This window comes from Rissa tridactyla, chromosome 4 (assembly GCF_028500815.1).
Source record: "Rissa tridactyla isolate bRisTri1 chromosome 4, bRisTri1.patW.cur.20221130, whole genome shotgun sequence".
In the NCBI taxonomy this organism is placed as follows: Eukaryota; Metazoa; Chordata; class Aves; order Charadriiformes; family Laridae; genus Rissa; species Rissa tridactyla.
The window spans coordinates 43,211,038-43,238,467 of NC_071469.1; the positions used below are offsets into that span (position 1 = coordinate 43,211,038).

General features: G+C 39.5%; 2 protein-coding genes across 10 annotated transcripts in view; both read left to right on the forward strand.

The window, feature by feature from the left end:
* RBM25 (RNA binding motif protein 25) overlaps positions 1–1,306 on the forward strand; it is a 36,304-nt gene extending 34,998 nt beyond the window's left edge. Inside the window, exon 19 of the mRNA XM_054198392.1 lies at positions 1,228–1,306. Coding sequence (XP_054054367.1) covers positions 1,228–1,263 — 36 coding nt within the window. The 3' untranslated portion in view covers positions 1,264–1,306. The remainder of the gene's footprint in view (positions 1–1,227) is intronic.
* On the forward strand, positions 1,244–27,314 carry PSEN1 (presenilin 1). 9 transcript variants are annotated; one of them, XM_054198396.1, is made up of 12 exons: positions 1,248–1,335; positions 4,654–4,797; positions 6,663–6,701; positions 9,558–9,814; positions 11,096–11,237; positions 14,804–14,871; positions 16,378–16,598; positions 19,864–19,962; positions 21,635–21,721; positions 22,561–22,734; positions 24,807–24,925; positions 25,229–27,314. In XM_054198396.1, exons 1-12 carry the CDS (start codon positions 1,324–1,326, stop codon positions 25,382–25,384), a joined length of 1,518 nt encoding a protein of 505 aa, XP_054054371.1. In that variant the 5' UTR covers positions 1,248–1,323; the 3' UTR covers positions 25,385–27,314. The 9 variants fall into 9 exon arrangements, with proteins under 9 accessions (XP_054054378.1, XP_054054371.1, XP_054054372.1 ...); XM_054198405.1 differs by lacking the exon at positions 1,248–1,335 and adding an exon at positions 1,786–1,961; XM_054198398.1 differs by lacking the exon at positions 1,248–1,335 and adding an exon at positions 1,881–1,944.
* Positions 27,315–27,430: the final 116 nt, after the last annotated feature.

Genomic DNA, 27,430 nt, shown 5'->3' on the forward strand with positions numbered 1-27,430 from the left:
ATGTGTGTTGCCACTGGGTATTCAGTGCAGCATGCCATAGTATGGTCCATTCTGCGGTGGAAATGTACTTCAAAAGTTACATGTAGTGCACAGAGGGGGGAAAAAAATATCAATATTTATGCAACAGAAGTGGATATACTAGTTGTTGATCTGGACTTTACTGTGGATCGAGGCTTTTATGCCTTAACCTAACACATGCCCTTAGTTTCCTGGTAATCATTCTGCATAACTGCCATTCAGTGTTATTTGGAATATGCGAGTACAAAATATAAAGTATCACTGTTTTCATTAGTGTGCACTGAAAAGAAATGGGAAACCATGAATGAGTAAGATCCATTACCAAGAATTATATATTTTTATATTACCATTAATTTGGTAAGAGAGGGTTTTTTTGTTCTTAAAATATTTACCCTGTTCACATACTGATTTAGTCTTTCTAATTTAATAAAGTGGTTGGACTTGATTATCATAAAGTTCTTTTCCAACACAAGTGATTCTATGATTCTGTAATTTTGGGCGTTTCCTTCCTCCCTTTTCTTTAAACAGGAGCCTGCATGAAAAATAACCATCTAATTAGATTATTGTGGCTCTAAATCTGGGCGGGGGGAAGGACCCAAACAGTAAGTTTAGTTTCTTACGGAATTCCTATTTCTTACTGGTAATGCTTTCCTGTTACTGAGAGAGAAGCATTAGACCTTTCATGCTTTTACTAAGTTGCTACAAGCTACTTGCAGGAGTAGTATTTTAGAAAGGGGATACACTTAAAACTGGAAGCTGTTGACTTTTATATTACAATAGGGTCATGCTTTTTCATATTCTATACGTTTTCCTATGTAGGAACATAGGATGTTGCCCATGCAGACTTACAAATTGGTACACAGCCATGCAGCGTGAGCAGTGTAAGGTATTATCATAGATCAAACTGATACCAGTAGTAGAAATAGTACTCCGGTACAGCTCTATGTCTGTGTTTGGGGTTTTTTTCTTAAAATGACAGGTTTATTTGGTTAGGCATCACTTTTGGTGAAAAGCAGCTTCTTGCAAATGCACTTCGTATACGTACAACTTACCAAAACTCCTTGGTATTTGTGTCAAAATGCTCATGTAAAACTGAACTTCTATGTGCAGTACTTCAGTGCCACTTCATTTTCCCGTAGATCTTCCTGTAGTGTAGTTGAATAGTGAAATACAACATTAATGCTGATTTTTACTTCTTTTTGTATTTAGAATGATTACATGTATCATGGCATCTCCTATATGTAAGTAACCCAATTAGGTTATGCATTTTTAAAAAAGAATTGTGGATTACTCTTCAAGTGTATCATGGATGGCAAGGTAAGTTCTGAGTTTGAAATTGCCTGTCTGTCTGTCTTCCACAAGACTTCTTCTACTAGAACCTTCTTGAAAAGATGCCACATTGCATTTCAAAAACTTAATCTGAAGTCAAAGATCCCTTTGAGTGATCTTCATAATGCCTTTTTGTGGGACCATTTTAAAACAGGGTTTTATATATTTTTAGATGTGTGTATATTTTTTTTTATATTTATATATTCTTTTATATTTCTATATATATGAATATATATATACATATGACTTTAATTCAAAACAGGAAGCATCTTTTCTCTTAATACCCCTCTGTTGGTATGTCCCTTAGTGGGTTAAACCCTTTCCCTTGTACGGCAGCTCCTGGCTGAAGTTTCAAAGGGCGGTCGCTCTTGAATATCTAACGATTTTATTTTAAATTCGGCCTAAATCCCTCCCTTTTCCCCCGGAACGGTCGCCGGGCCGCAGGCTGGGCCTGGCCCCCGCCGGCTACCTCAGGCTGGCGGGGCCACTCCTCATCCGCCAGCAGCGGAAGTGAGGTCGCGGCGCAAGGCGGGGCGCGAGCCGGAAGGGAGTGGGGCCGGGCTGCGGGGCGGCGAGCAGCCGGTGGCGGAGCCCGAGGTGGGGACGCCGGGCAGGTCGGTCTGTCAGCGGCCGCGCATGGGGGGCCGAGCGCCGGTCGCGGGTGCCCGCCGGGCCGGGCCGGGCAGCGTGTGGGGCGCGGAGCGGCCGCGCTGCGCCACCTGGAGCCGGGCCGGGGGCGCCCCGCAGGCCGGGCGGCGGCCTTGGGGGCGGACGGGTCCGGTGTCTGTGCCAGCCCTGCGCCACACGCCCGCGGGCCTGGCCGGGGAGCCCGGCCGCTCCCCCGAGCGGGGCTGGGGTGGGCGGGGTAGACGCGAGTGGGGCTGCGGCTGGTCTGACTGCGGCGGGCCCGGGGAGCTGGTGGGGTCGGATGGGGGCCCGACCCTCGCCCCCACCGCTGCGGCCTTTCTGGGAGGCCTGGGACCCCCTGCCAGCTCGAGAGGCTGCTGCGGCCCGGGGCAGGGCTGAGGGCTAGCTCCGCCGGGCCTCTGGTGGTCCCCCAGGAAAGCGGCGGCTGCTGCTACTGCTTGTTGCTTGTTGGAGAGGGAAAGCCCGGGCTGCGCCGCGTTTGCTGTGGCTGATCGATATTCGCTTCTCTTTCTCTTCTAAGCGGAGAAAACATAAAGCTGACTTGTACGTTAGCTCTACTTTCTAGGCTAAATGTAGATGTGTGAAAGCTACAGTTGTAACCCCTGTTGTTCTCACTAAGGAAAGCCAGAGGAAGCAAGAACTCTTTTAGGCAGGCTATTTTAACATTAACAGCTTCACTAGAAAAAAAATGTTTTGGTGAGTCCCTTTTCAAGTAAAGCAAGTAAAAATTTAATTTGTGTCTGTTTATGTGCAGTTCAGTTCTAGATTTCGTTCATTCATAGTTAAGTTTCAAACTCGGCAGTGTTCACTTATTTTAAAATAGAAAATAAAGTTCTTTGGGAAGATGTCCTGAATCCATTTTCTGAGCTCTTGAGTTTTCAAGTTTTGAGAACCTGTTAGACAGTGTCATTCAAGCTTTGGTGTAACTCTTCTGTCGGTTACTCCTCCCTGTCTTCAGTTTCTCTCTGCTCCTCATTAGCTGTTTTTTTTTTGTTTTTGTTTGGTGAGTTTGTGGTGATTTTCTTTACCAGTCTTTAAATAGGATTTGGTGGGTTGGTGTTTTGGGCTGGTTTGTTTTTTTTTTTCCCCTCCTGTAATTTAACTAGAATTTTGACATACTGCTATGTGAAAAATCTTATTCTGATACTCCTTGTTTGGGTAAAAATACTCAACTTTTTCCTCTGTGGTGGCCCTGTCACTGGCAATTTTTACCAATAGTAGCCTTAAAACAACATTGTTTATATTCTGTGGCCCAACCAAAGAATTAGAGCAAAAGCTTTAAAAGTAAAAGCAATGTACCGCCTATTTATTTTCATCTGGTCTTACTTTTCATTATATTTTGAATTAGATGGGGAAGAGAGCCATTCTGGTGAATACTACATTGTCTGTCTTTTCCGAAACAGTTTGCATGCTCCCACTAGACTTGTTAAATTGTGTTGCTTCCTAATGGCTCTTTAGTGTAAGCTACATCCACACTGAAGTTAGTAAGTACTGTGCACTAGTCTTGTAAGATATGTATTTATTTGTAAGTAGAGAAACAGCTTCTGCATTTTAGTATGTATGAAAATAGGCTTAACTCCCTCTTCAAGTAAGATGCTGACTTGCAGCACTTGTGACTTGCTGCTGCCAAAAGCAAGAGGCTTTGCTTTGTGATGTCCTCCCTTGTACGAGTTTTTCCAGATACCTCCATACATTAGTTGTGTATACTAAAACAGCAAAAAAAATACTGTTGTTTTCTGTTCCTGGATGTTTTTTTCTTGCGTTTTAGTAAGTAAAATCTACTGTAAAGAGGACTGATGGGTGCTGGAGTTGGCATAAGGTAGGAGCCACTTGGGATGGAAGTAAGGACTGGCACTCCACCCTTCACATGGTGGTTTATTCACTTCCCTGTGTTTTGTGTACCCAAAATTTATCCAGGCCTACTCATTGTTTCTTAAAATTATGTTTTTTCTGAAACTTACGCAGTTACATCACCCTTCTTCCTCTTTCCCCTATATTGGTTTATCCTCCTTTGTTATGGAGCACATGGTTTATTCACGTTTGCATATGAAAATGTTAGCATGTTATTTTCTGTGGAAGAATGTATAAAGCTGTTACAAGCATATGGCATGTTTATGTACGTTTAGGTGGTACATAAAACATACCACTAGGGGAAATGAATGCACATGAGTTCTTGAGGCTCAGCTGAAATACTCTTTTGTGTAGCTCTAGGTCGTTCTTAAGGCATTACAGTATTAAAAACATATCCAGATTTTAGTGATCAAGTGTAACTCAGGTGTCCTTGCTTGAAGATTCCACTTGAGCTTATCAGCAATCCAAAACTGAACAACTTCATCTCTGCTGAGATGAAAACATACAAGTTGTGCTCTGAGCAAGCGTGCAGTACTTCTTATTTATTGCACAAGAAGGAATGGAGAATGGTTTTGAATGATTAGTTTGTTGCTGGCTTACTTCCGTGGCTGATGAACTAATTTGATAACGCCTAGACGCTCTTATTTTTATGCTGGAAAATCCCTATTATGGTACAGTCCGGTATTATGGTGTAGATAGAAAATAGTTATCTTTGGTCTGGGTGAACTCTCAAAATTGGGGTCGGGAGGGGTTGGAGAACTTGGTCATATAAGAACAAAGGCTTTTTACGCATCTTTTTCCTTTCAGCATCTCAAGAGGAAAGATCCGTTTTGTGTAGAAATAAGCGATTTCCAGAGGACAGCCCCAATGACAGAACTGTCTGCGCATTTACCCCAGTTTCAGCATGGGCAGCTGACAGAAAACTTCCCTGATAACCACCTCAGCAACACTGTATGTAACAAACAGTTTTATTACCTCATAGCATTTAAATCAGGATGAATAATGAGTGTGGATGAAAGGACAGTTCAGAACCCTAGAAATTTATTTGTTGGGAGTGGTTTTCTCTATCTGGACTGTTGTGGTGATAAGCAGTGTCAAAAGAAATACTCTGTAAAATATCTGATGTTCTGAACTCATTTTTATATACAGATAAGACCTCTCCCAGTTTAAAGTGGTGTTGGATTGGCCAAGCCCTCAAGAAATATAAAAAAAATGGGGTGGGATGCTCCCACGTCAAACACTGACCTTTACTGAGCTCTCTTGATCTAGCGTGGCTGCTGTCTGCTTGATTCACAGCATTCTCAGTCACAGAGTTAATTTTAGTCTAGGTAGAGCTTGAAGCCTCGGTTTTGTTGTTGCTGTTGCAAGAGGGGTTGCAATAGGGCTACTCCTATGCAGGAAGAGCAGCGCTGTCTTACTTGTGAATGATTGTCAAGGTGCTCTCAGAGTTCTTGAGGTTTTGGGGGGAGGAGGAACTCAAGCTATAAAGTTTTATATGATTGCTTTGAAAGACCGAAGCACGTAATTGTTGCTAAAACTGTACTTGTTGTACTGCATGTGTTTTGGTAAAACTAAGTTTAGATGATCTACTTGGGTGTGGTGCTCAGACTCCTGGATTTGTCATGCTCGGTTCTTTGTTCCTGCTACAGCTCTGGAATATCTGGTTTCCTTGTGACACAGAAATGCTCTTGTGAGGCTGGGCCACTTGTAGCCGTGTTTATGGCAGTGATTCAAGAGAATATTTTGACCCCTGCTCGAACTCTTCTATATGATCCAACATTTTAAGTAGAATTTAAAAAAATCTTTGTCTTTATCTCAGATCAGCATCCGGCTATATCAGTAAAAATATAAAGCATTTGAAAATTTATTTTTAAATTAGGAAGTCAGTCTGACTTAAGACATTACTGAATATAGAAACTCTTAATAAAAATAGAAAAGTGGAAAGTTTCCACTTTCCTACTGCATCCTTTGTGCTTTTACTTCAGAGAGAATGAAAAAGGTTTCTTTTCATCTTGGACAGGTGAGAGATTAACTTCTATTGAACACTTCTGCCAGATTAAAAAGGCAGAGCTCAATGATAAGGTGTGGGCTCACCGTCCTTACAGATAACTTGGCGATGCTCCTTCCCAGCAATTGGGGATGGATGGTTCTATTTACTTCTCACTGACAGACTGTACTGATGAATAACTACTACTTGTGCTTTTTCTTTCCATGTTTAAGTGTAACTCCTGGTGTAGTTTCAATACTTGGTTGTAATAATTTTTCTCCCCTACGCACATCCTCTTTGTTTTTGTATGTACGTACATACTGCTTAAGTATATCTAGCTTCTGTGGCTAACAGTCAGCATGTGAAATCACTAAGTACTCTAATTTGCCATCTCTTCTTCCAGTAACACACCAAGAGTTCAGCCCAGCCTTCGATATCTCTCACTGTATAATGACCTTTAAACATAAGTGATGTATGTGAGAATTAATGAAGTCTGTGCCCACTGTCAGGCAAGGGGGTCTGCTCCTGATATATAAATCTGCATTTAATAAATAAAACATATTTAATAAAACTTTTTATCAAATATGCTAGTGCTTTATCTCTTGGTTCAGGGGCATTGCTCTGGGTTTGCTATTAACTATTGTCCTGATAGGGACAAAAACCCTATCATTTGCTTTTGATATTGTTTATTCACCTGAAAGCGTGTAGTTCGTAACTCACGTTTGCTTACGGTGTTACAACAGGTGTTACTGACTTTTTAGCTTCAGAATTTTCACTTTTAACTATGTCTGAGGAAAGTGAAGAGTCTGTTCCTTTGCTTCCACTTCAGCAAGAGTCCATGTCCTCTGCTCTGTTTAATACTGATCAGGTAGGATATGAGTGCACTTTGTTCTTTTAACAAAAGTGGGGAACGCGCATGTCACATTTTGCTACACTTCAGTAGCCTGAAAGGACACCTTTTTTCTAGTTTTAACGCAAATCAGAGAATGACTCTTACAACTCTTTTGATGCTGATCTGGTTTTCATGCACTGTGTTTTAATATGTAAAGGCATTTTGTTGTTGTGTCTTTAACTAGTGGAGGGAACAAAATGTCATATATTGATCTAATTTTTTCTCTTTATGTTTGATTTTGCAGTTTTGTAGTTGTGTGCTAGTTAATCAGGCTTTTCCTCTGGCTGTTTTTGTGTTTGCTTTGCGATGCTGTAGATTTTTATTTTACTTTTTATATTTCTGTGCCTAAGATAGGGGTAGGTGCTCCCTCATACAGGATCTGCTTTTAGGGTAGAGAAAAAGCAACGGATTCTGCAAGCGTGCAGAAACTTAAATACTAGGTCTGCTTTACTTGTGGAGTGTTCCAATGCTCTGATCATCTCCAATGTAGAGTTATTTATGATCATCTTAGGCGGTTTATTTAGACAGGTAACCTTATTGTTGTCCTGTTGTAGACTGAGAGAAATAGAGAGTATTTTCACTATCAGAGTGAAAAATGTTACGTTTGAGCCATAATCTGTACAGAAAGAGGTTCAGTTGCAGCCAGCATTTCAGAACAATTAAACGTAATCTCTTTATTTGCATTCTCCCATATTCCTATTTCTAGGTGACTTTCAGTAATTGTATGTGAGGACTTTATGCAAAATGCCAAGTGATTTATAGTGAATCTTTCATTTAGTAAGAAGTTATATTGAACCCAAAATCTTTTTCAGAACGTACTTTAAGTTAATGATACTAAATTCAAATATAAAAGTAAAACCTTAATTCTAAAAATCTTGTTGCCTGCAAGTTTTAATTGCTTAATTAAGACAATTTTGGATTTTTTTTTTTTGCCTTATATTTAGTTTCCTTTTTGAAAAATAAAGCAAATTTTCTTAGAGGGCAGTTCTCGAAACCCTGCTGAACTCTATCCTGAGGATACCACAAAAAAGAGTAAACAGGCAAAGCATGTGTTACTTTGTAATGTTTTGTAAAAGCAAACTTTTCATGAGTTGTGGAAGTTGTAAAGCTTCAGCCAAGATTTTAGCAGTGTCAGTGTTTGCCGTTCAAAGTCCAGGAACTTATACTTCTTGATCACTTAAGTGCTTTTGAAAACCCCACAATGAGTTCTTGAGTGTGTACTTAACATCTTATCTTTTCTGAGGGTGGGGCTCGGAAAATTCTCTGTAAAGAATTTCCAAATTACTATTGATTTATCAAAAAACTGTAGTGAATTGATGAGATGCAAGTCAGCAGCTATGTTTGGAAATGCTGTTAAGAACGGGTAATGAGACTTTAACATTGCATATTTAAGGAAAAAATTACCTGCATAAGAGTACTTAAGCAGAAATACATTAGGTTATTTTCAATGCTCTATCTTATCTTACATCTGGAGCAATTTTGAGTGATATTTTAAAGGTATTGCAAAAGGTATTTTCCATCAGTTTATTGTCCATTTTAATCTAAAGCTGCTTTAGTGCACCCAAACTGAACTGTTGGTAAATGAAGCAATTATGAAGAAATGAGATGCATTTTGTAAGGAATCAAAAATCATTGTATTACATCTCTTTTATGTTAAACCTCTTGAATCGAGGGAGTGGGAACAATACAGCAGTGACTTTGGACATGGTAATACCATTAAAAAAAAAAAAAAGAGTAGACATAGAAAGTGTTGCACTTAAGGGCTTGACCTGTAAACATGAAATGGTTTCATTTCTTTGTAGTCCAGAACAGGTGAAACATAGCTCACTCTCCTGTTTTGTTCTCTGTATATGCACGTAACACACAGAAGGCTGAACGGCTGCCGCTGAGGGGACTTCTTGGAGAGGGGGCAAAAGGTCTGTGACAGCAGGAGGAGTGCAGACCTGATCATTTACTTGTAGGCGGTCTTCCCAGTTTGTGTTTTTGCCTGTGGTTAATCTTAATTCCATTGAAAGTTTACCTCTGTCCTTGTATTTGAATTATACCCTTGATGTTTCCTGTGAGGGTATCAGGAAGGCTAGGAGGCTCTTTCCTATTTGTGAACAAGGGTGGTGGAATTTCTTCAATGTCAGTGGCAGAACGTGGCAGTAGTATCCGTGGGAAAGGAGAGAAAGATTCTTCACGCTTAGATCACCATGCTAAAACTTTGGGATCAAATCTCAGTATAAAGGCTGAGAGTTACCCGAGTTGGATCACCATTTCTGTGTCATTCTTCTCACTAAAAATGTGGGAACACGATACCTCATGGAACTCCATTTAATATATGTTCTACTTAGTGTGCTGCAGTGGGAATAACATAATAGGGGAAGTAGAAATTTTCTTGAGACTTTCATGGAGTTAGGTTCATAAATGTCTGTTTGGCATTATTTCTAGGAACAGATATAGTTAATTCTTGCCAAGCCATGAATAATCTACTGTCATGCACCCTTGTATCAACTGTAGTTTGGACCAAGGGAAAAAGCTGTCTGTCTTTATCCATCTTTGTAAATTCTGTTTAAAGGAAAGGTGACGTAGGCTGTTAGATGCAATCAGGCCTACTTTCCAGCTGCTGCTGTTTTTAATATAAATGTTTCTAACATAAGCCTGTGCTACCATTCTTTTGATAATTATGTGATGCAATTAATCGCTACTGTTAAGTCCTTGCTGTGGCAAGTGTTCTTGACAGTAACTGTTACCTTACAAGTTTTCCCCCTCAAGATTATCTTTAGCTTAGTGTACAAGATGTTGATTGTGGATAGCTGCTGAGGAAACTTTTTTTTTAATGTGTTGCAGAATGACAACAGTGAAAGACGTCGTCATGACAATAACGAACGCAGAAGAAATGACAATCCTGAGTCTGAGACCAATGGGCAGCCACAAAACAACATTCAGCAAGTGGTGGAACAAGATGAAGAAGAAGATGAGGAGCTGACACTGAAATATGGGGCCAAACATGTGATTATGTTGTTTGTACCTGTCACACTTTGCATGGTGGTCGTTGTTGCAACCATCAAGTCTGTCAGCTTTTATACACGCAAGGATGGACAGCTGTATGTATCAAAGTTTTTTTCCCTTATCTTTTAAATGGACTCACTTAGATAATTTTACTTTATCTCCATTTCTTCAGGAGTCTAATTCAAGCAGTGAACATTCCTCTTGCTTCCCTTTTTGCCTCCACCAGCTGGAAGATAGTTTTGTTTTATTCCTACCAGAAACCAGACTGCTATATTCCTGGTACTATTGATACTGGTTGTCTGTCTGGTGACCAGTCGGGATAATATCTTGGTTGTTACTGCTTGATTCAAATCCTAGCCCTCATTTTAATACTTTGTTGTGCCCTTTGGTATTTATAAAATAAACTCAAGCCTGAGCCAAAGCTGTTTCAGTTGTACTCTGCTAACATACAAGTATTTTGGAAAAGGGAAAAAAACCTACTCATTTAAATGAAGTAACATATATGCCAAGTTCTGGTTTGCGTGTGCTGTTTGATAAAGAAATTCAAATGCAAGAGGAAGACAGCTTTATCGGGTTCACTTTTGTTGCAGTTACAGAAACTTTCCTGGCAGATTTCCGACATAGAATATTTTTGTTTGTTTGGCAAAATATTAATGTTGCCAAAAAATAGCAATTTCAGTGAAAGCTGATTTGAGAGGAAGGAGACAAAGGAAGAACACTGAGCCTATCCGAACCTGCAGCAAATCAGTCTAAATGTTCCACTGTGAAAACGTTTAGACAAAATTATTCAAAGTGTGTTTGGCTTTGAAATATTTGTATAACATACACAAGTCGTAAAATGTTTCAATAAAATGCAAAGTTCTCTTTCACAGTCAAAGTTGTTGATCAAAGAATTACTTTTCTTGAGATTTTATTTATGGTGTTTTCTCCCTCCCCTCCCCAGATTGTTGTATTTCTTTAAGAAAAAGAGACTTGAGCCCATACATTGTTTCGTTGAAATTACTGGGAAACCTTTCCTAGTAAATCCACTAGATGGTGTGCTTATAAAGGTCTAGCTGCAGTAATAGGTTAATGATTGGAAGCAAGTGAGTAATCGTATCAAATGACATGGAGTTCTGTTTTTTTGTTTGTTTAACAGAAGACAGTAGCAATCCAAGAATGTAGGAAAGGCATGTCTTCTAAGGAATCTTTTTTTTCAATGAAAGTTTGCCTAATATGATACTATGCCACCTTTTAAATTTTGCCTAAGTAGAAAATAGCTGTTGCTTTTACAGCTCTGAATTGAAAGATTACTGCAATTTCATTTGATGTTGGCCTCGCATATCAGAAACAACTGTGCATTCAGTGGCATTTCAGTTGACTCTTTGTTGTTGTAGCATCTACACTCCTTTCACAGAAGAGACGGAAACAGTAGGGCAGAGAGCCCTGAATTCAATTCTCAACGCGGCTATCATGATCAGTGTTATCATTGTCATGACCATACTCCTGGTTGTGCTTTACAAATACAGGTGCTACAAGGTGAGTATAAATATAATTGACTTGAGTGATTGTGCTGGTTTTATTTATTAATACAGATTATCAAGAATGGAACAAAATGAAGGGCTATCAAGGATGAGTGAGCAAAAGTAGCAGAATTGGTGATTCAATTCACTGTTCCAATTTTGTGGCTTCTGTTCCTTTGACACAACAGGGAGGCAGAGGCCCAGTGCTAAGACTGATGGCTGTTTTGTCATTTTGAATTAGGGTGGCATTGCTTCCTATTCTTCTGAAATGTACCATGTACTGAAATCTTCCTGTGGTCAGGAACTACAAAGTACTGATCTGGTCCTGCAATTTGAAATCTGTTCAGGACTTCAGGGACTCTTCAAGGGCTTCCCTCTCTCCACCCTGCCCCAGTATTGAGGTCTCCCAACAGTGACGTTTGCGTGACTGTACATGCCAGGCTATATCCTTATAGCAAACACAGAGACTCTAAGGCTCTTTTGGGAAAGACTTCAATCATGTAATGATTTAATATAGGCAAGTCCAAGCTTAGCATAAATAATTGCAATGTCACCTGTCTGAAAGAGTTGTTCGGGAAAATTCCTGGTTGTCTTTTGGTCTTAATGACCCATTTGACAAGGCTTAGCCTAATAGAACTTCCCAGTGTGCAGCCAGAGCGTTGAGCCTGTTCACAGCTGCAAAGCAGGCAGTGGGATCCATACACTGACACAAAGCTTCGTTCTACTTTATTTTGTTTTCAAGAGGAAAAAATGGGGTTGGTTCTTCATGGCTGTGGGTGAAACCCCTTTACAAAGTATCTGTGGAGCAACTGGCGAAATGATTTTGCCTGAATCTATATACAGCTCGGAACAGTGTTTTTTTAAAGTGTGGACCTTCTCTTTTGTCACAGTGTGGTGTTAAATCTGAACTGACGAAGTTTTCTTTTTCAGCCGTCAATTCTGTTCATTCTGCTGAAGTCAAATAACTGATGTACTTCACCTAGGTTCCTTGGTAGCTAGTGGGTTCTCCTCTGGTGCTGAAGGCATCAACTCGTTTTCACTAAGCTCTTCATGTTTCTTGGCTTCCTTCTTGACCTTACAAAGCACTGCACTTTCTCCTTACAAAAATAATTGTCATACTAAAAACTTAGAATGATTAGACAACAGAAATTTCCTGTACTTATATTCTATGCTAATTAAAAGAAATAATTAACTTATTTTTAGAATTGCTATCAGAGTATTTCTACGTGCTGCTATACCAGAGGGCTGTAAAATGTAGCTACCTGTCCATTGAACTCTATTTTGTATGCAGTTCTATATGTAGAATGTAGTCCAGATTATGGGGAATGGAACTTATAATGAAAGAATGTTAGGCCTCCAGCTTGTAGTGATAGTTTGCTTATCTTCACAAGATTTTTATCTGAAAACTTCTTTGAAGAAAGGAAATCCTCTTTTAGCTTTACAGCTGTTAGTTTCCCACTTTTCTCCTGTATGTGGTAAGTTAAGCATGGTCCCGATTCTAGCTTCTAAATCTAACCAGAAACAGCATCTTTGAAGATGATTATATTTGACTCACTTTTCTTTTTAATGTATTTTATTATTCTCTGCATTCTTCATTGTTTTAGTGTACCTAACCAAAATCTGGCTGCTGTGACTTATTTTAATTCTCTGCATTCTACAATCCTTAGTTTTTATTCAAGTTGTTGCAGGCAAAGCCAACTCTGTACCGGCAATGAAATAGCATTGAAGCTGTTGTCAAATGAAGAATGCAAATTCTTTAATTAGAAGGCTCCAAACCTGTTATGGTATCCTGCTAGGAAAATGCTGACCAAAACTTATAAAAACTACTTTGGAAAAATCACTTGTATGAAAAGAGGCTGATGATCTGGAAAACGCTATAGCAAATGAGATACATACTGAGAATAAAACAAACATCTGTGTGTAAAATGCCAACTTGTGTTAGCTCTTGAAACTACCTCCTTTAGTACTGTTGACAGCAGTTACGCAAAGTGTGTGTAAACATTTGCTAGACTATGGCCTTGGTTTTCGACATTGTTAGCATTTTACTCTTTACTAGAATAAAACATTAGTATTCACATTATTTTCTAAAGTGATAAGTTTAAGAGCTTATACTACAAATAGAAGTCATGTTGTTATTAAAAGAAATGACACATCTTTCTTTGCCATTTTCTCAAAATGGTTTCAACTACTTTTAGAGAGAAATAAAATTACTCCTGTTACATCACTACTTATATAGATGGCTTTACAAGCTGGTTGAAAGTTGGATTCTCTTCCAGGTACCTATCAGTCTTCAGCTTTGGTATGGTTCCTCCCTGCCCCCACCACTTGCTGTGAGTGGTGGCAGTTTGATGCACTGAGACAGATGCTTTGGCAGTTTTCCTACAGCACCTTTACAGGCACCGTGCTTATTACATGTGGGAAATTCTTAAGTCTTTTCGAGAGAACACCAGCAAATATGGAAAGTCAATCTGTTAGATTAGCAAGTTAAATGACAGGTTTTATTAGGTTGAAGGTGAAATTTGAACCTGTGTTGAAAGGCAGTGTGAAGGAGGAGAATGAATGTTTCAAAAATTGCTGAGAATTTTAAAAATGCTTATGAAAAATTTAGTATTAGACTAAAGGTACTAAATTACTAACTGTAATAGCTAGATTCTTAATTTGCTAGGAAGTCCTCACCTCACGTAAACATGATTTCTTTAGTCTGTGTGCATATGGGCTTTACCTTAAAATTAACTTTTGCAAAATATTTTAAAAACTATAACATAAGGTGCATTCTACTACGCATCTTTCAGAAGAAGAGAAATATGTAACACAATTTTTAAACAGTTCCTGAATACTTTCATCTGGTATACCTATATAGCTAATTTAACCAGTTAATTTTCCACTAAGCATGTCTATTCGAAGCACTATTTCTTATGCAGCTTGAATTTCTAGATGATTGCTTCTGACTGGTTATCTACTTGGAATGTTTGGTCTGGTTTTATATGTAAGATTCTGTGCTGGGAATTTGACAAAAATACGTTTCATTCTCAGTTCAGAGATTACCAAAGTTACAGGGCTCTTCAATCTTTATTTTTCAATTTTGCACAGTAATATACAAGAGTGGTATGCACTTTCGCCAGTGCAAAGTCTGAGCGCCTGGCATTTCCAAGTTTAAATATATGTGTGTCCCCGTTGAGTACAACCCTGGACTGTTTTTTTGTGAAATTGTTGTGCTCTCATATCAAAATTACGGATTATGCCTATTATTCGTTGATAGAGATTATAGAAATCCTTAGTCATTCATCGATGACATGCTAATTCTGAATTCCAGCAGATAAGCACTGAAGGTTTTTCTGTGTTTCTGTTGTTTTCTATTGAAAGACCACAAAGCACTTGAAATTCATAAGTGTAAACTGAAATACAACACGTATAGACTAAATATTAATTTAGCAACAACCAGAGAGACATATCTGAATATCACTTTCTTGCTTTAATCAAAAGGGAAAATAAATTTAAAAGCATTTTAAAGTAGATATTAACTTTAAAATAACAGGTCTAAAAAAAAAAATAAAATCTGTATCGATATCTTTTTTCCCCCAGGTGATCCATGGCTGGCTTATCATTTCATCTCTTTTGCTGCTTTTCTTTTTCTCATTCATCTACCTGGGGTAAGTGAACTAAAGCATTAATTTTTCATGTATCACTTTCGTATGTATTTGTTTTAGAACTAGCCCTTGAATCTTAAGAAGAATGATAGTAAGCTATTGCAATAAAATGTTTAGGTTTATATAGGTTCATAGAGTACACATAGAGCTATTTCTGGGTTTATAGTGCGTCTGATATTGTACAGAAGCTGTCCATCGCACAGATCACCAGAATAAGCTGTCTTCCAAAGGGTAGCTTGTTCTGCTGGCATATATTCTGATAACTTAATTTTTCATAGCCATATGACTCAAGGGGAGCTGTTTACATCAGGGCTTTGGTGGTGGGCTGTATATGCAAATGCTGTTTTCATGGGAGTGGCCAGAACGGTATAGCTGAAAAGGATCTACTCTCTCACCAAAATATATCCAGTGATTTTCTTACCAAATTTGGAAGCATGAATTTTTCCAGACATCAAGAAAAGTTGTTCATAATACTCGATATTCTCTAAAATGAGCAACCTGATCAGGATTTGTAACTAGAGTTATGCCATGAAATTATTATATTGTGTATATTTTTGTACCGCTTGAAGACAGATACACTTCTCTTTGAAGAAACTTATTTAATTTGGTCTCTAGGAGAATAAAATGGTATTCCTTCAAACGCTAATTTTTGCCAAAAGTGATCTGTGATGCCTTTTTTTGTCAGTATTTTCTCTAACCTTAATAATGACATTTGAAGTACAAGGCAATGTGTGCTGCACAAATGCAGTGGAGGCTGGGTGGAGACAAGTTGCCAGGCTCACTTCCTTTGGGTTTGGGTTGGAGTTGGCACTCTCCCATGACCAAGTGCGAGTAGAGGGACCAAAGACTTTCCTGACACTCTCCTGTCCTTCACCGTTCCCTGCTGCCTCACAGCACCGCTGCCTTCCTTTTGCAGAGGTCCAGTGAGTGAGGAGGGAGTATGTAGACCAACTATAAATGATGGCAATAAGGGGCATCCTGTTAACACTGTACATCCCATAGGCCAGCTAATGATTACGGAAGACAAATTTCCTGGAGGAAAGTATCATGCAAATTATAAGGTTCTTAGTGGCTTGATGACTTAGTAGCAGCAGAATCTGCAAAAAGCCATCACAACTGTTCTTCCCTGGGTCAGTCGAAACCACCTGTGATTTGGTGGCAACATATTTGTCTATTTTGATTTTACTTATTGAGGCTCTTACTTGGTTTATAGTATTTGGTGTGACAGAGTGACATGGTTCATCCAAAAAGAAAGCTTTTTAATTTAGTGTTTGTGGCAAAGAATAAAATAGAGTAACCATCTGTTCTTTGAAGCTGGTAAAATTATCCTCTTTGTGAAGAATAGTTAAGTACTAGTTGGAGATAGAATTTGGCATTTGTGTCCACCTCATTGAATATGAAAATTTAAAAAAAATATATTCTCAAACTTGCATCTGTAACTTGTTTCCATTGTTTTAAGCAAATGCAGCCTATATTCTTTTCTTTTTTCTTTTTCTTTTTTTTTTTTAGTGAGGTCTTTAAGACGTATAACGTTGCCATGGACTACATTACAGTGGCACTCATGATCTGGAACTTCGGTGTTGTGGGAATGATTTGTATTCATTGGAAGGGTCCTCTTCGGCTCCAGCAGGCATATCTCATTATGATAAGCGCTCTCATGGCCTTGGTTTTCATTAAGTACCTTCCTGAATGGACTGCGTGGCTTATCCTGGCTGTCATTTCAGTGTATGGTAAGGTTTGGGGCAAAGCATAGTAACAGATATTACAGTCGGAATTTATTCTGTTCCCTGACTCTTCCATTTGTCTGACGAGACCTTAAAAAAAGAAAAAATGTGTGGGGGGGTGGTATCATTCAAAGTAGTGGATAAGGTGATTACTTTCTAGATGCTTTGGGGATGAGAATTGAAGTAATTCAAGAGAGGAGGAGATGAGGGATCTATGTTGCCATTTTGATCTCTTCTATGAAGGTGGAGAATCTTTTGGTTTCTCATTTTCCCCAAGAATCCTTGGAAACTATTGTATGTTCAGAATTTAGCAGCTTGTTGTTTGGTTGCAGTCCCATACAGGTATAGATCCCCCTAACCTACAAATTGCTCAAGTTTGTGGACATAAAAACAGCACCCTGATCCATGCCTAGTAATACAATGAGGAGGAAGAAAGGAAGGATTAAAGGCAGTTCTCATTGCTCAAAGTTGTTTTACATTTAGAAGGATATAGTTGTGAGATCTGTTTCCTTGATTTTTTTGAATGAAAATAAAATTCATTTGAATTATCGCATATTACGCTTTTTCAGAGTGGTGACTGAGAGATGCCTAGTTGTAACCTTTTCATAAAGCTTTAGAGGGCACTGGATGCTCTTGGTAAGATGATCAGTCTGCATCCCAGATGCTGATTTAGTTCCCAGGCAAGACTAAAATCCAGTTACTTAGACATAATTAAAATATTACAGCTAAGTGTATCTATGAAAATGTGCTCATAACTTGAATTTTTTTCGAAGAATGTCAGTGTAGTCTGAAACTCATTGATAGTGTTAAAGACTGAGAATCTGTCCAGTTGTAGAAGTGCAGGGTTAATAAGATTTGATTAGCTCTGGTAGGTCAGTGTACTCCTTAGGTGTCCTCTTCCTTCAGAGGGAAGAAAACTGTTCCTTATGTATATGCTCATGGATCATACAGTACATTAAAAAAACACCTCCCCACTTCCACCCTTCATACGACAGGAACAAATACGAGTATTCCAAGCCTTCAGCCTTCATTCAGTGACTGCAAAAGGAAATTACTCTTCAGGTCATATTCCAAGACCATAACACGGCTGTTTTGAGTAAAGGGGAGGTGAGTTTCAAAGCCTGTGACCCCATGCAAAGAATTCTTTACTTGAGTGGTACCAGCAATGGTGCTTTTAGCTCAGGTGCAGAAGGCCTGGTCTGTGCCACATACAGCTCCTGACAAGCAAGCTGGTCCCTTTGGTGTCAGATCTTGTTTCAAACGAAGTTAAAGACATATAATGAGTGAACAAATGCTAAAGGTAGTAGCAAGGTTAATATGTAAATTACAGCTTCCTGTCCAAATATGCAAGACAAGAGAAAAGTAGCTGAGGTGGTTGTTGGAGTTGCAAATTTCATTAACAAACCATCAGTATTCAGGTGAGAAAGCAAACGGAGCATCTGATGGATCGTTTTTTTCCTGATGTTGTGCTTTGATCTGTATGAGTAACTTGTACAGTCATCCTATTTTGTAAATTATTGCTTTTCAGTTAATTTACTTGTTCAGTCAGTTTCATATACTGTCCCATGAACAAGAAGAAAGCTGCTGTTCTTTTCTTATGCTAAATATGCTTTGAACACCTCTCAAATCTATGCAAACACAGCATTTTTGCGCAATGCAATGCAGTCATGCCTACTTCATAGAAGTTACCTAAGCCTCGCTTATCTGTTGTGTGAAAATTTGTTTTAGCGTTAAACTTGGGTTAAGAAAAGCTTTGATAATAGAAAGCAAGCTTGGATGTTTCCAAGATGTTAGTTGAATAGTAGCTTTTGTGAATTATGTGCTTTCAACTTGTGAGTCAACATACAGACACAGATACGTTTGCAGTTGCATAGTATCTTAAGTGAGGAACATCACATTTTTAAAATTTGTATGCATATTACAGTAATATGGACTTTGGTAAGGCCTTTGACGCCGTCCCCCACAGCATTCTCCTGGAGAAGCTGGCGAATCATGGCGTAGACAAGTGTACTCTTCACTGGGTTAAAAACTGGCTGGATGGCCGTGCCCAGAGAGTTGTGATTAATGGGGTGAAATCCTCTTGGCGGCCGGTCACCAGTGGTGTCCCTCAGGGCTCAGTTTTGGGACCAGTTTTGTTTAATATCTTTATCAACGATCTGGATGAGGGGATTGAGTGCACCCTCAGTAAGTTTGCAGATGACACCAAACTGGGTGGGAGTGTTGATCTGCTTGAGGGGAGGAAGGCTCTACAGAGGGACCTGAACAGGCTGGATCAATGGTCCAAGGCCAACTGTATGAAGTTTAATAAGGCCAAGTGCCGGGTCCTGCATTTCGGTCACAACAACCCCAAGCAACGCTACAGGCTTGGGGAAGAGTGGCTGGAAAGCTGCCCAGCAGAAAAGGACCTGGGGGTGCTGGTGGGCGGCCAGCTTAACATGAGTCAGCAGTGTGCCCAGGTGGCCAAGAAGGCCAACAGCATTCTGGCTTGTGTCAGGAGCAGTGTGGCCAGCAGGAGCAGGGAAGTGATCGTGCCTCTGTACTCGGCACTGGTGAGGCCTCACCTTGAGTACTGTGTCCATTTCTGGGCCCTCCTGTACAAGAAGGACATTGAAGTGCTGGAGCGTGTCCACAGGAGAGCTACCAGGCTGGTGAGGGGTCTGGAGACCAAGTCATATGAGGAGAGGCTGAGGGAGCTGAGCATGTTTAGCTTGAAGAAGAGGAGGCTGAGGGGAGACCTCATTGCCCCTCTACAACAACTACCTGAAAGGATGTTGTAGAGAGGTGGATGTTGGCCTCTTCTCCCAAGTAAATAATGACAGGACCAGAGGAAATGGTCTGAAGTTGTGGCAGGGGAGGTTTAGGTTAGATATTAGGAGGAATTACTTTACTGGAAGAGTGGTCAGGCACTGGAGCAGCCTGCCCAGGGAGGTGGTTGAGTCACCATCCCTAGAGGTGTTTAAGAAACGTCTAGATTTGGCACTTCAGGGCATGCTCTAGTGGCAGAGATTGTAGGTTGTTTGGTTGGACTCGATCTTAAAGGTCCTTTCCAACCATGACGATTCTATGATTCTATAATATGTAAAATAGGTTATATAACTGATTAATATTAAAAAGTGTTCCTGTAGGATACTGACTTATGGCCAGTGGCACTTTCAGAAGTCTATGTTCAGAGTAACGTTTTATCTCACTACCAGTCTCTGCAAGCGTTATAGAAAAACCTTGTTATAAGTATGTCTGCAGTGACGTAAGATCTGTTTGCACTTCCTTTCAGATTTGGTTGCTGTCCTGTGTCCTAAAGGTCCTCTTCGTATGCTAGTTGAAACAGCTCAAGAGAGAAATGAAACTCTCTTCCCAGCACTTATTTATTCCTGTAAGTACATTTAGTTAAATACTTTAAATTTACAATCACTTGTCAGCTGAAGGGATTAAAATTCACCGTTTAAGTGTGACAACATTTCATTATCTCCAGATTGGAGAATTCTTTGTGATGGTGAGGGCAGAGATCAACATCCTTGTCTCTAAGTTGGAGAGACATGGATTTGATGGATGGACCACTCGCTGGGTAAGGAATAATTGGCTGGGTGGTCACACTCAAAAGAGTTGCGGTCAACATTGTCCAAGTGGAAACCAGCGATGAGTGGTGTTCCTCAGGGGTCAGTACTGGGACCGGTGCTGTTTAACATCTTTGTCGGTGACATGGACAGTGGGATTGAGGGCACCTTCAGCAAGTTTGCCGACGATACCAAGCTGTGTGGAGCAATCAGCAGGCTGGGGGGAAGGGATGCCATCCAGAGGGGCCTGCACAGGCTTGAGAGTTGGGCCCATGCAAACCTCATGAAAGTTCAACCAGGCCAAGTGAAAGGTCCTGCATGTGAGTTGGGATAATCCCAGGCACAAATACTGGCTGGATGGAGAATGGATTGAGAGCGGCCCTGAGGAGAAGGGTTTAGGGGTGTTGGTGGATGAGAAGCTCAACATGAGCTGGCAATGTGCCCTTGCAGCCCAGAAAACTAACCACATCCTGGGCCGCATCAAAAGAAGTGTGGCCAGCAGGTCAAGGGAGGTGATTCTGCCCCTCTGCTCCGCTCTCGTGAGACCCCACCTGGAATACTGCATGCAGCTCTGGAGCCCCCAACATAAGTAGGACATGGACCTGTTGGAGTGAGTCCAGAGGAGGGTCACAAAGATGCTCAGAGGGCTGGAGAACCTCTGCTATGAGGACAGGCTGAGAGGGTTGGGGTTGTTCAGCCTGGAGAAGAGAAGATGCCGGGGAGACCTTATAGCGGCCTTCCAGCACCTAAAGGGGGCCTACAGGAAAGGTGGGGAGGGAGTCTTTACCAGGGAGTGGAGTGATAGGATGAGGGGTAATGGTTTTAAATTGAAAGAGGGGAGACTTAGATCAGATGTTAGGAAGAAATTCTTTACTGTGAGGATGGTGAGGCACTGCAACCAGTTGCCCAGAGAAGTTGTGGATGCCCCATCCCTGGAAGTGTTCAAGGCCAGGCTGGATGGGGCTTTGAGCAGCCTGGTCTAGTGGGAGGTGTCTCTGCCCATGGCAGGGGGCTTGGAACTAGATGGTCTTTAAGGTCCCTTCCAACTCAAACCATTATATTATTCTTTGAACTTTGATGCAGATGCTGCCTCTGAATTGAGATACCTCAGTACGAGTCTTAATAGATCTTTTTACTTGTAGATAAAAGAACAGATTAATGGAAAAAAGTAAAGAAATCATTGATTCAGATTTTCAGAGTGGACCTCACATATAGAAATAATTTCTCTGGCAACAGCTGTTGACATTTTTTTTCAACATCTAGTAAGAATAAACATTTTATTTACCAAATTCTGTGAATGCATGTTGTAGCTAGTACTGGCTGTGTTCCAGATATTACTCTGCTTTTATGAGAGTAAAATTACCTGTTGCTATAGATAGTTGTATCAAAAAAAAAAAAAAAAGATTGATTGATACCAACACTATCTCAGAATTGGATACATCTGAAGAGATCATTAGCTGTATTGGTTTTGTTTGTTTGTTTTTTAAATAGCAACAATGATATGGCTAGTGAACATGGCTGAGGAAGATCCAGAAGCCCAACGGAAAACTTCCAAAAATTCCACTTATGATAAACAAGGTGAGTTTTTCTTTGACAAACATTTGTAGTTGTCATTTTATTGGAATACATGTTTATGGATAGTTGTTTTTTAGCTTTTTAAGTGTTGTGTGTCATGGTTGCTTTAGAATAGTGAAAGCCTGGAGGCCTTATTAGGAATGAAGGACTTCAAAACTGCACTTATACAGTTAGTGTTCTTTCATTCATTGTTCTGGGATCCAGGATGTTGATGGTGAAATGACTCTCAGTAGACAGCTGTTGACTGAGCTCAATTACTTGTCAAAATGGGATCATATAGTATAATGCTAACTCATTCATATTTGTATTAGGTAGAAATGTGTCTAGCCCTCTTGGCTATGCAGCTTGTATTTAAAAACATGGGGTTTGTTTGCTTACATGTATTAGTAAAGCAGAACAGAATGTCTAACGTGCTTGAAGGGGTGTATGTATATTAACTTTCAGTAAATTTTCTGTTTTACTGCATAATTAAGCTGTCAATGTTGACTAAAGAAGCTTATGAAATATTAGATGAGAGTTTATTCTTTAAACTGTGATCTTTAAGTTAGGTCACCACAAAACTTCCACTCTGTTATGTCGAATTACCCCTGAATACTAAGATTTGACCACAGCATGTAGATGCTGTGCCTGCAGAATGCACATTGACTCCTGATTGTTTAAATAAGTATTAAAATCCTAAGTGACAATGTCTTGTAATGGTGTGTGCCCGTGTTAGTTGTTGCTAAATATTATGGAATACCTTCTTTTTTCCTCATTCTTCTATGATCTTACATGTGGAGAGACTGTCATGTTTTAAAAGGCACATTTTTGAAGGAGATCTTAAATGCCTTTCTTCCTTTGAGCTCCGGCAAACCAGACTCAGAATGAAGATGACGAAGCAGATGATGGTGGCTTTAGTCAGGAATGGCAGCAACAAAGGGACAATAGAATAGGACCCATTGAATCAACACCTGAATCACGTGCTGCTGTACAGGCTCTACCCAGCAACTCTCAAACAAGTGAAGACCCAGAAGAACGTGAGTATGGACTACTGTGTCTGAAAGACTTAGTAAATCTGAAGCGTCTTAGTCATCCTGACTGCACGGATATAGTATGCTATGAGCTAATAGCAAGCTGAAGAGCTGCTTTTGCTCATGATCAATACTGATGTGCCTCATAGAAATAGATGGAGTTGCTTTTTGGTAGCTTTTGGTTTTGTTGCAGGAGTGAATAATATTGACCAAATTGATCTTCAGTTTGATACACAGACTCAGAACTTTAATAGCACAAGCTGCTTTCAGACCATTATAGTCAGTTGCATTAGCTTCTGTCTTTTTCAGTGTCCTGTGTATCGCCTCTTTCAGATTTTAGGCTCTGTAAATGCAGTCATTAGCTTTTTTTCCTCAAGATTATACTACTGTAAATCCATTCTGTAGAAAGCAATGTTTAAAACCTGTGAATGAATCTGAAATGAATGCAGAATGCCATGGGCTTGCTTATTTTTTCTCCAGCATCTTGCTGCAGTGCAGATCTTGGAGACCATATGACATTGATACTCAGATATCTCTTCTAACAGACTCATGATTTCCAGTTGGAGTTTAAGCTGCTATTAGATTTGCAAAGCTCTAAATAAATTAGGGTCTGCCTATCTAATAAACTGCTCTCCTCATGTGATGCCGCCATATTTAGCAGGTGCAACTGTTTCCTCTGCTTTTCAGGTGCTCCTCAGTTTAAAAATACAGAGACTTCTACTTTAAGAACAATTTCAGAATTTACTTTGTCCCAAAAATTCCAAATTCAGAGTGTGTTGCAAATCCATTTGAAAATTTCTAGAGCTTAGAAAAGTAACATTAAGATGCAAAAATTTTAGGAACTGAGCTATTTTAGTTAATTAACTGGTTAACTAAAACTCTTGTCTGGACAGACAAATCATTTTCTCCTTCCTGTATTCCTACAGTGAATAATAACGACAGCTGTGCAGCGATCCAGTCAGACTTGTCAGCCAGCATTAGCTTACTAGAATTTTGGAGCAGCTTATTAGAAATTCAGAGAGTTCGCTTGTGTGGAAGGAGTTATCTAGCAGTTGCCTCTGCTTATTGTTCTGTCATACTGAAAGCAAGCATCCAAGTTTTGTTTCATCAGTTAAAGGGTGTTTTTGTGCTTAAAAGCTTTTCATGAATGCACTGTTCTAGACCATATATTGAAGGCCTGCTGAAAGAGAGTAGGGTTGCCTTTTTTCTTTTCTCATTTTTTTCGTTTTTCCTTTCTTTTTCTCCCCAGTGATCAACCAGGCATTAACCTCTGTTTTGATGCTCTCAGTTCCTCTTAGAACTCAAAAGTGAGTTTTGGGCTGGCCTGTTAATCAGGTGACAAAGTAAGCAATAGGCCAAATGAAAACAGCTGGTGACCTGATGTTGGCCTCTCTGACTTAATATCTTGGACTAAAAGCTCAGAAAGTGAACTGGTGTTCAATAAAACCTTCTTTATTTTGTTTACAGAAATAATTGTGTATTGTGCTCCCAGAGTTGTTGCTAAGGTGGTAATTACTATTTAAAAGAATAAGACATTAACTCATGAGTTTTCCTAAATCTCGCATCTTGGACTAAATATATGTTGGTTTTATGTCTCTGTGCTATACTCTGTAATTACGCACAAGTCCTTTTTAGAACTACTTTAGTAGGAATTCTGTAGGACAATTGGAAGAGCAGTGGAATATTTTGCTGCGTATAGCTTTCTAACTGGCAAATAAAACATCATCTGCAAGGGACTTATTTGTTTTCCCCCGCTCTCAGCCAGCTTAAAGGAATTGTACTTCAATATTCAGTTGAATATGATGTGACAACCAAAAGTGTTTTTATATATTGCATTTGTATGTACAGGAGACTAGGAATATAGAAAAATTCTTATTATAGGATGAATTAATTGAATGGTGTACTATTCTGAAGCTATCTTGTTTCACAAGTTTATCACTTGATTCAGGAAAATAAAATGTTCTTATGAGCAAGTCTTGGTGCTACTTAATGTAAATCTGTATTATTCTCTGACAATTACTGATATGTAATATTAGTAGACCGTAATACTTAATACTACCATATATTTACTTTTGCAGGAGGAGTAAAGCTAGGTTTAGGAGACTTCATTTTCTACAGTGTCCTTGTTGGCAAAGCCTCTGCAACAGCAAGTGGAGACTGGAACACAACTTTAGCATGTTTTGTAGCCATATTAATTGTGAGTATAATGTAATATTATAATAGTGATAGTTTCTATTGTTCATCAGGGACAAAGTCATAACTGCTACTTTTTTTCTTTCTTCGGAATTAATTTATTGAGTGGCTAGACTGAAAACTCATGAGGGCGTTAGCTGTGATCTTCATTGGCTGTACATCTGTCACTTTAAGCCTTTAGTTTTGGAAGGCGTGAACTGTAGCTTGTATTTCTGTGGGATTAATGTTCATATATATAAATCTTTTGCTTGTCAGAGTTCCCTAATTTCTCCCTGTGTTTTTTGTTTTTTTTTTTTCTTCCCCTCAGGGTCTGTGCCTTACACTTCTGCTTCTTGCGATCTTTAAGAAGGCCTTACCAGCTCTTCCAATCTCCATAACCTTTGGGCTAGTTTTTTACTTTGCTACAGATAACTTGGTGCAACCCTTTATGGACCAGCTAGCATTCCATCAGTTTTATATCTAGCACACTTGATGCCGGTATTCTACGGATATTTGTAGCAAATCTGGGAGGAGGAAAAATGTTTTTCCCTCAGTTCTCAAGTGAGACTGAAGTTTAATACTCAAGATTCCAAGCCTGAATCATTACAACTTCCTCCGATGGTGGTTTGTTGGTTGTTTTTTTTTTTTCCTGAGACAACTGCTGCACTGGGCACCATAACGAATTTTCCTGTGTGAAAGTGGCTCCTTCCCGATGGCTGGTCTAAACCGGGTGCTATTATATCAGAGGTAATCTGATATACATATCTCTGGTAAGGACCACCTGTGTGAAAAGTGCTAATGCTTCCACCAGCAATGTGATCTCTTACCACAGGTTGATTATTTTCACAGCGTTAAGGGTGCTCAGGACTTCCTTGATGTTAACAGAGGAAGCTGACAAATCACATGGAACTTGCCCCTGTAACCGCTTGAAGAGAGAGAACCCAATTCAGACTTCAGAAGTGATATTTTTTGACAGTGGAGTCCTGACTCTGCTTTGTGTAATGAGACAGGACTTTGTAGCAATTCAACAAAGGGAGAAAGTACTGTCACTCTACGAGTGCTCCACCACTTCATAGCCTCTGTGCCTGAGTGCACTTGGTTTAGTAAATTTAAAAGCTTTTTTTTTTCCACACTGGAACTAGAGCCTCTTCTCAGTTTTAATACTTTGTATCCTTAAGCATGGAGTGCGCCTTCTGTACACCTGCTCCAGTTTATGTAGCTACTTACACTTGGACTGAATTATTTGGCATTAGTGGATCATAAGGTCCTATTTGGAACTTAGATTCTAAAATGTTAATAAACTACATTAAAAAGCAATTTCAGGACTTACTCTTCATACTCCTGCAGATCATTTAGCTAGAACACCATTTCACACCCTGTGTTTTAGAGTAGTTACTAACAGCACAGACTGCATTGTTGATATGTGTTCCTTCTATTTAAATTCTTATGAAAGAAGTAGACATTTGCAGCAATCCCAGCTGGAGTTTAGCTGGCCACATCTAGAGGCCAAAGTGCTATTAGTAGCACTTGTAATGCATCACTGAAATTTTTCCTCTTCAAAAATGTGGTTTACACTTCTGTTGACCTGAAGTATTGGTCATTCCACCATCTAACACCTCAGGTTGGGCAGGGATATTTTTTTCATGCAGTATCTTTGTTGGTGGGGATACTTAAGTTAGGTGACACATAACTTAGTTTTACCAAGGAGCAAAGTTTGTGGCCCTCTTCACTTTAATTACCTCTCCTGTGAGGAACCGAAGACTGGAGAAATAAAGACAACTCAAAATTACTGAAAAGAAGATACAAGATCTTGAACTTCTTGCAAGAAAAGGAGTCAATTCAAACCTTAAAACTGCTAAACTTTTTTTTTTTTTCATTTGAAAGAACTCATTTATGAATAATTGCTTGGAAATAGGACTCGTGTGAGATAAAGTTGTTTTTGCCGTAGGCTCTTACTCTGTACAAGTCTGGGTTTTTTTTCATGAGGGAAGCATAGGGAGTGGATACTATTGACAGGCATTCCATTTTACTTGCATCTTGATATTGGAGTCCTTGCCAAGTAGAACAACTGTCAAAATCCTGATGCAAGCTCCTTTTACCTTTTTTCTGGGGCTTTGTTTCAGTGCCTATAGATTCAAAGGACTGAGACATCACAGATGCTCACCAACCATTGCCCAAATATGGGGAGAAAGGCTGTGATATATAAATCTGTTTTAAAACCAAGAAAGGCTTACTTGGATTGTCCTTGGAAACATCTGTCTCCTTTTCCAGTATGACTTGCTAACTGTAGTGTTAGCATTTACATTTTCATGAAATATATTGTCTTGTCTCCTCTAAAGTACTTTTGTTCATCTCATTTGTGTGCTGATTCGTCGTGGATCGCATTAATAAACTAACCATATTGAAATTGCTTACACTGACTTTTCAAGTCAAACTTGCTTGTGTTTTCTATCTTACACCCCTGTTCCATATTTTGCTGCAATGAAGCCTGACTTAAACAGGTTGGTTTTGTTGGGTTTTTTGTCGTTTT

Coding starts and splice junctions, on each gene's coding strand:
- PSEN1 (XM_054198396.1), top strand. Junction 16,599..19,863: donor GGCTGTCATTTCAGTGTATG/GTAAGGTTTGGG, acceptor ACTTCCTTTCAG/ATTTGGTTGCTGTCCTGTGT. Junction 22,735..24,806: donor AAGTGAAGACCCAGAAGAAC/GTGAGTATGGAC, acceptor TTACTTTTGCAG/GAGGAGTAAAGCTAGGTTTA.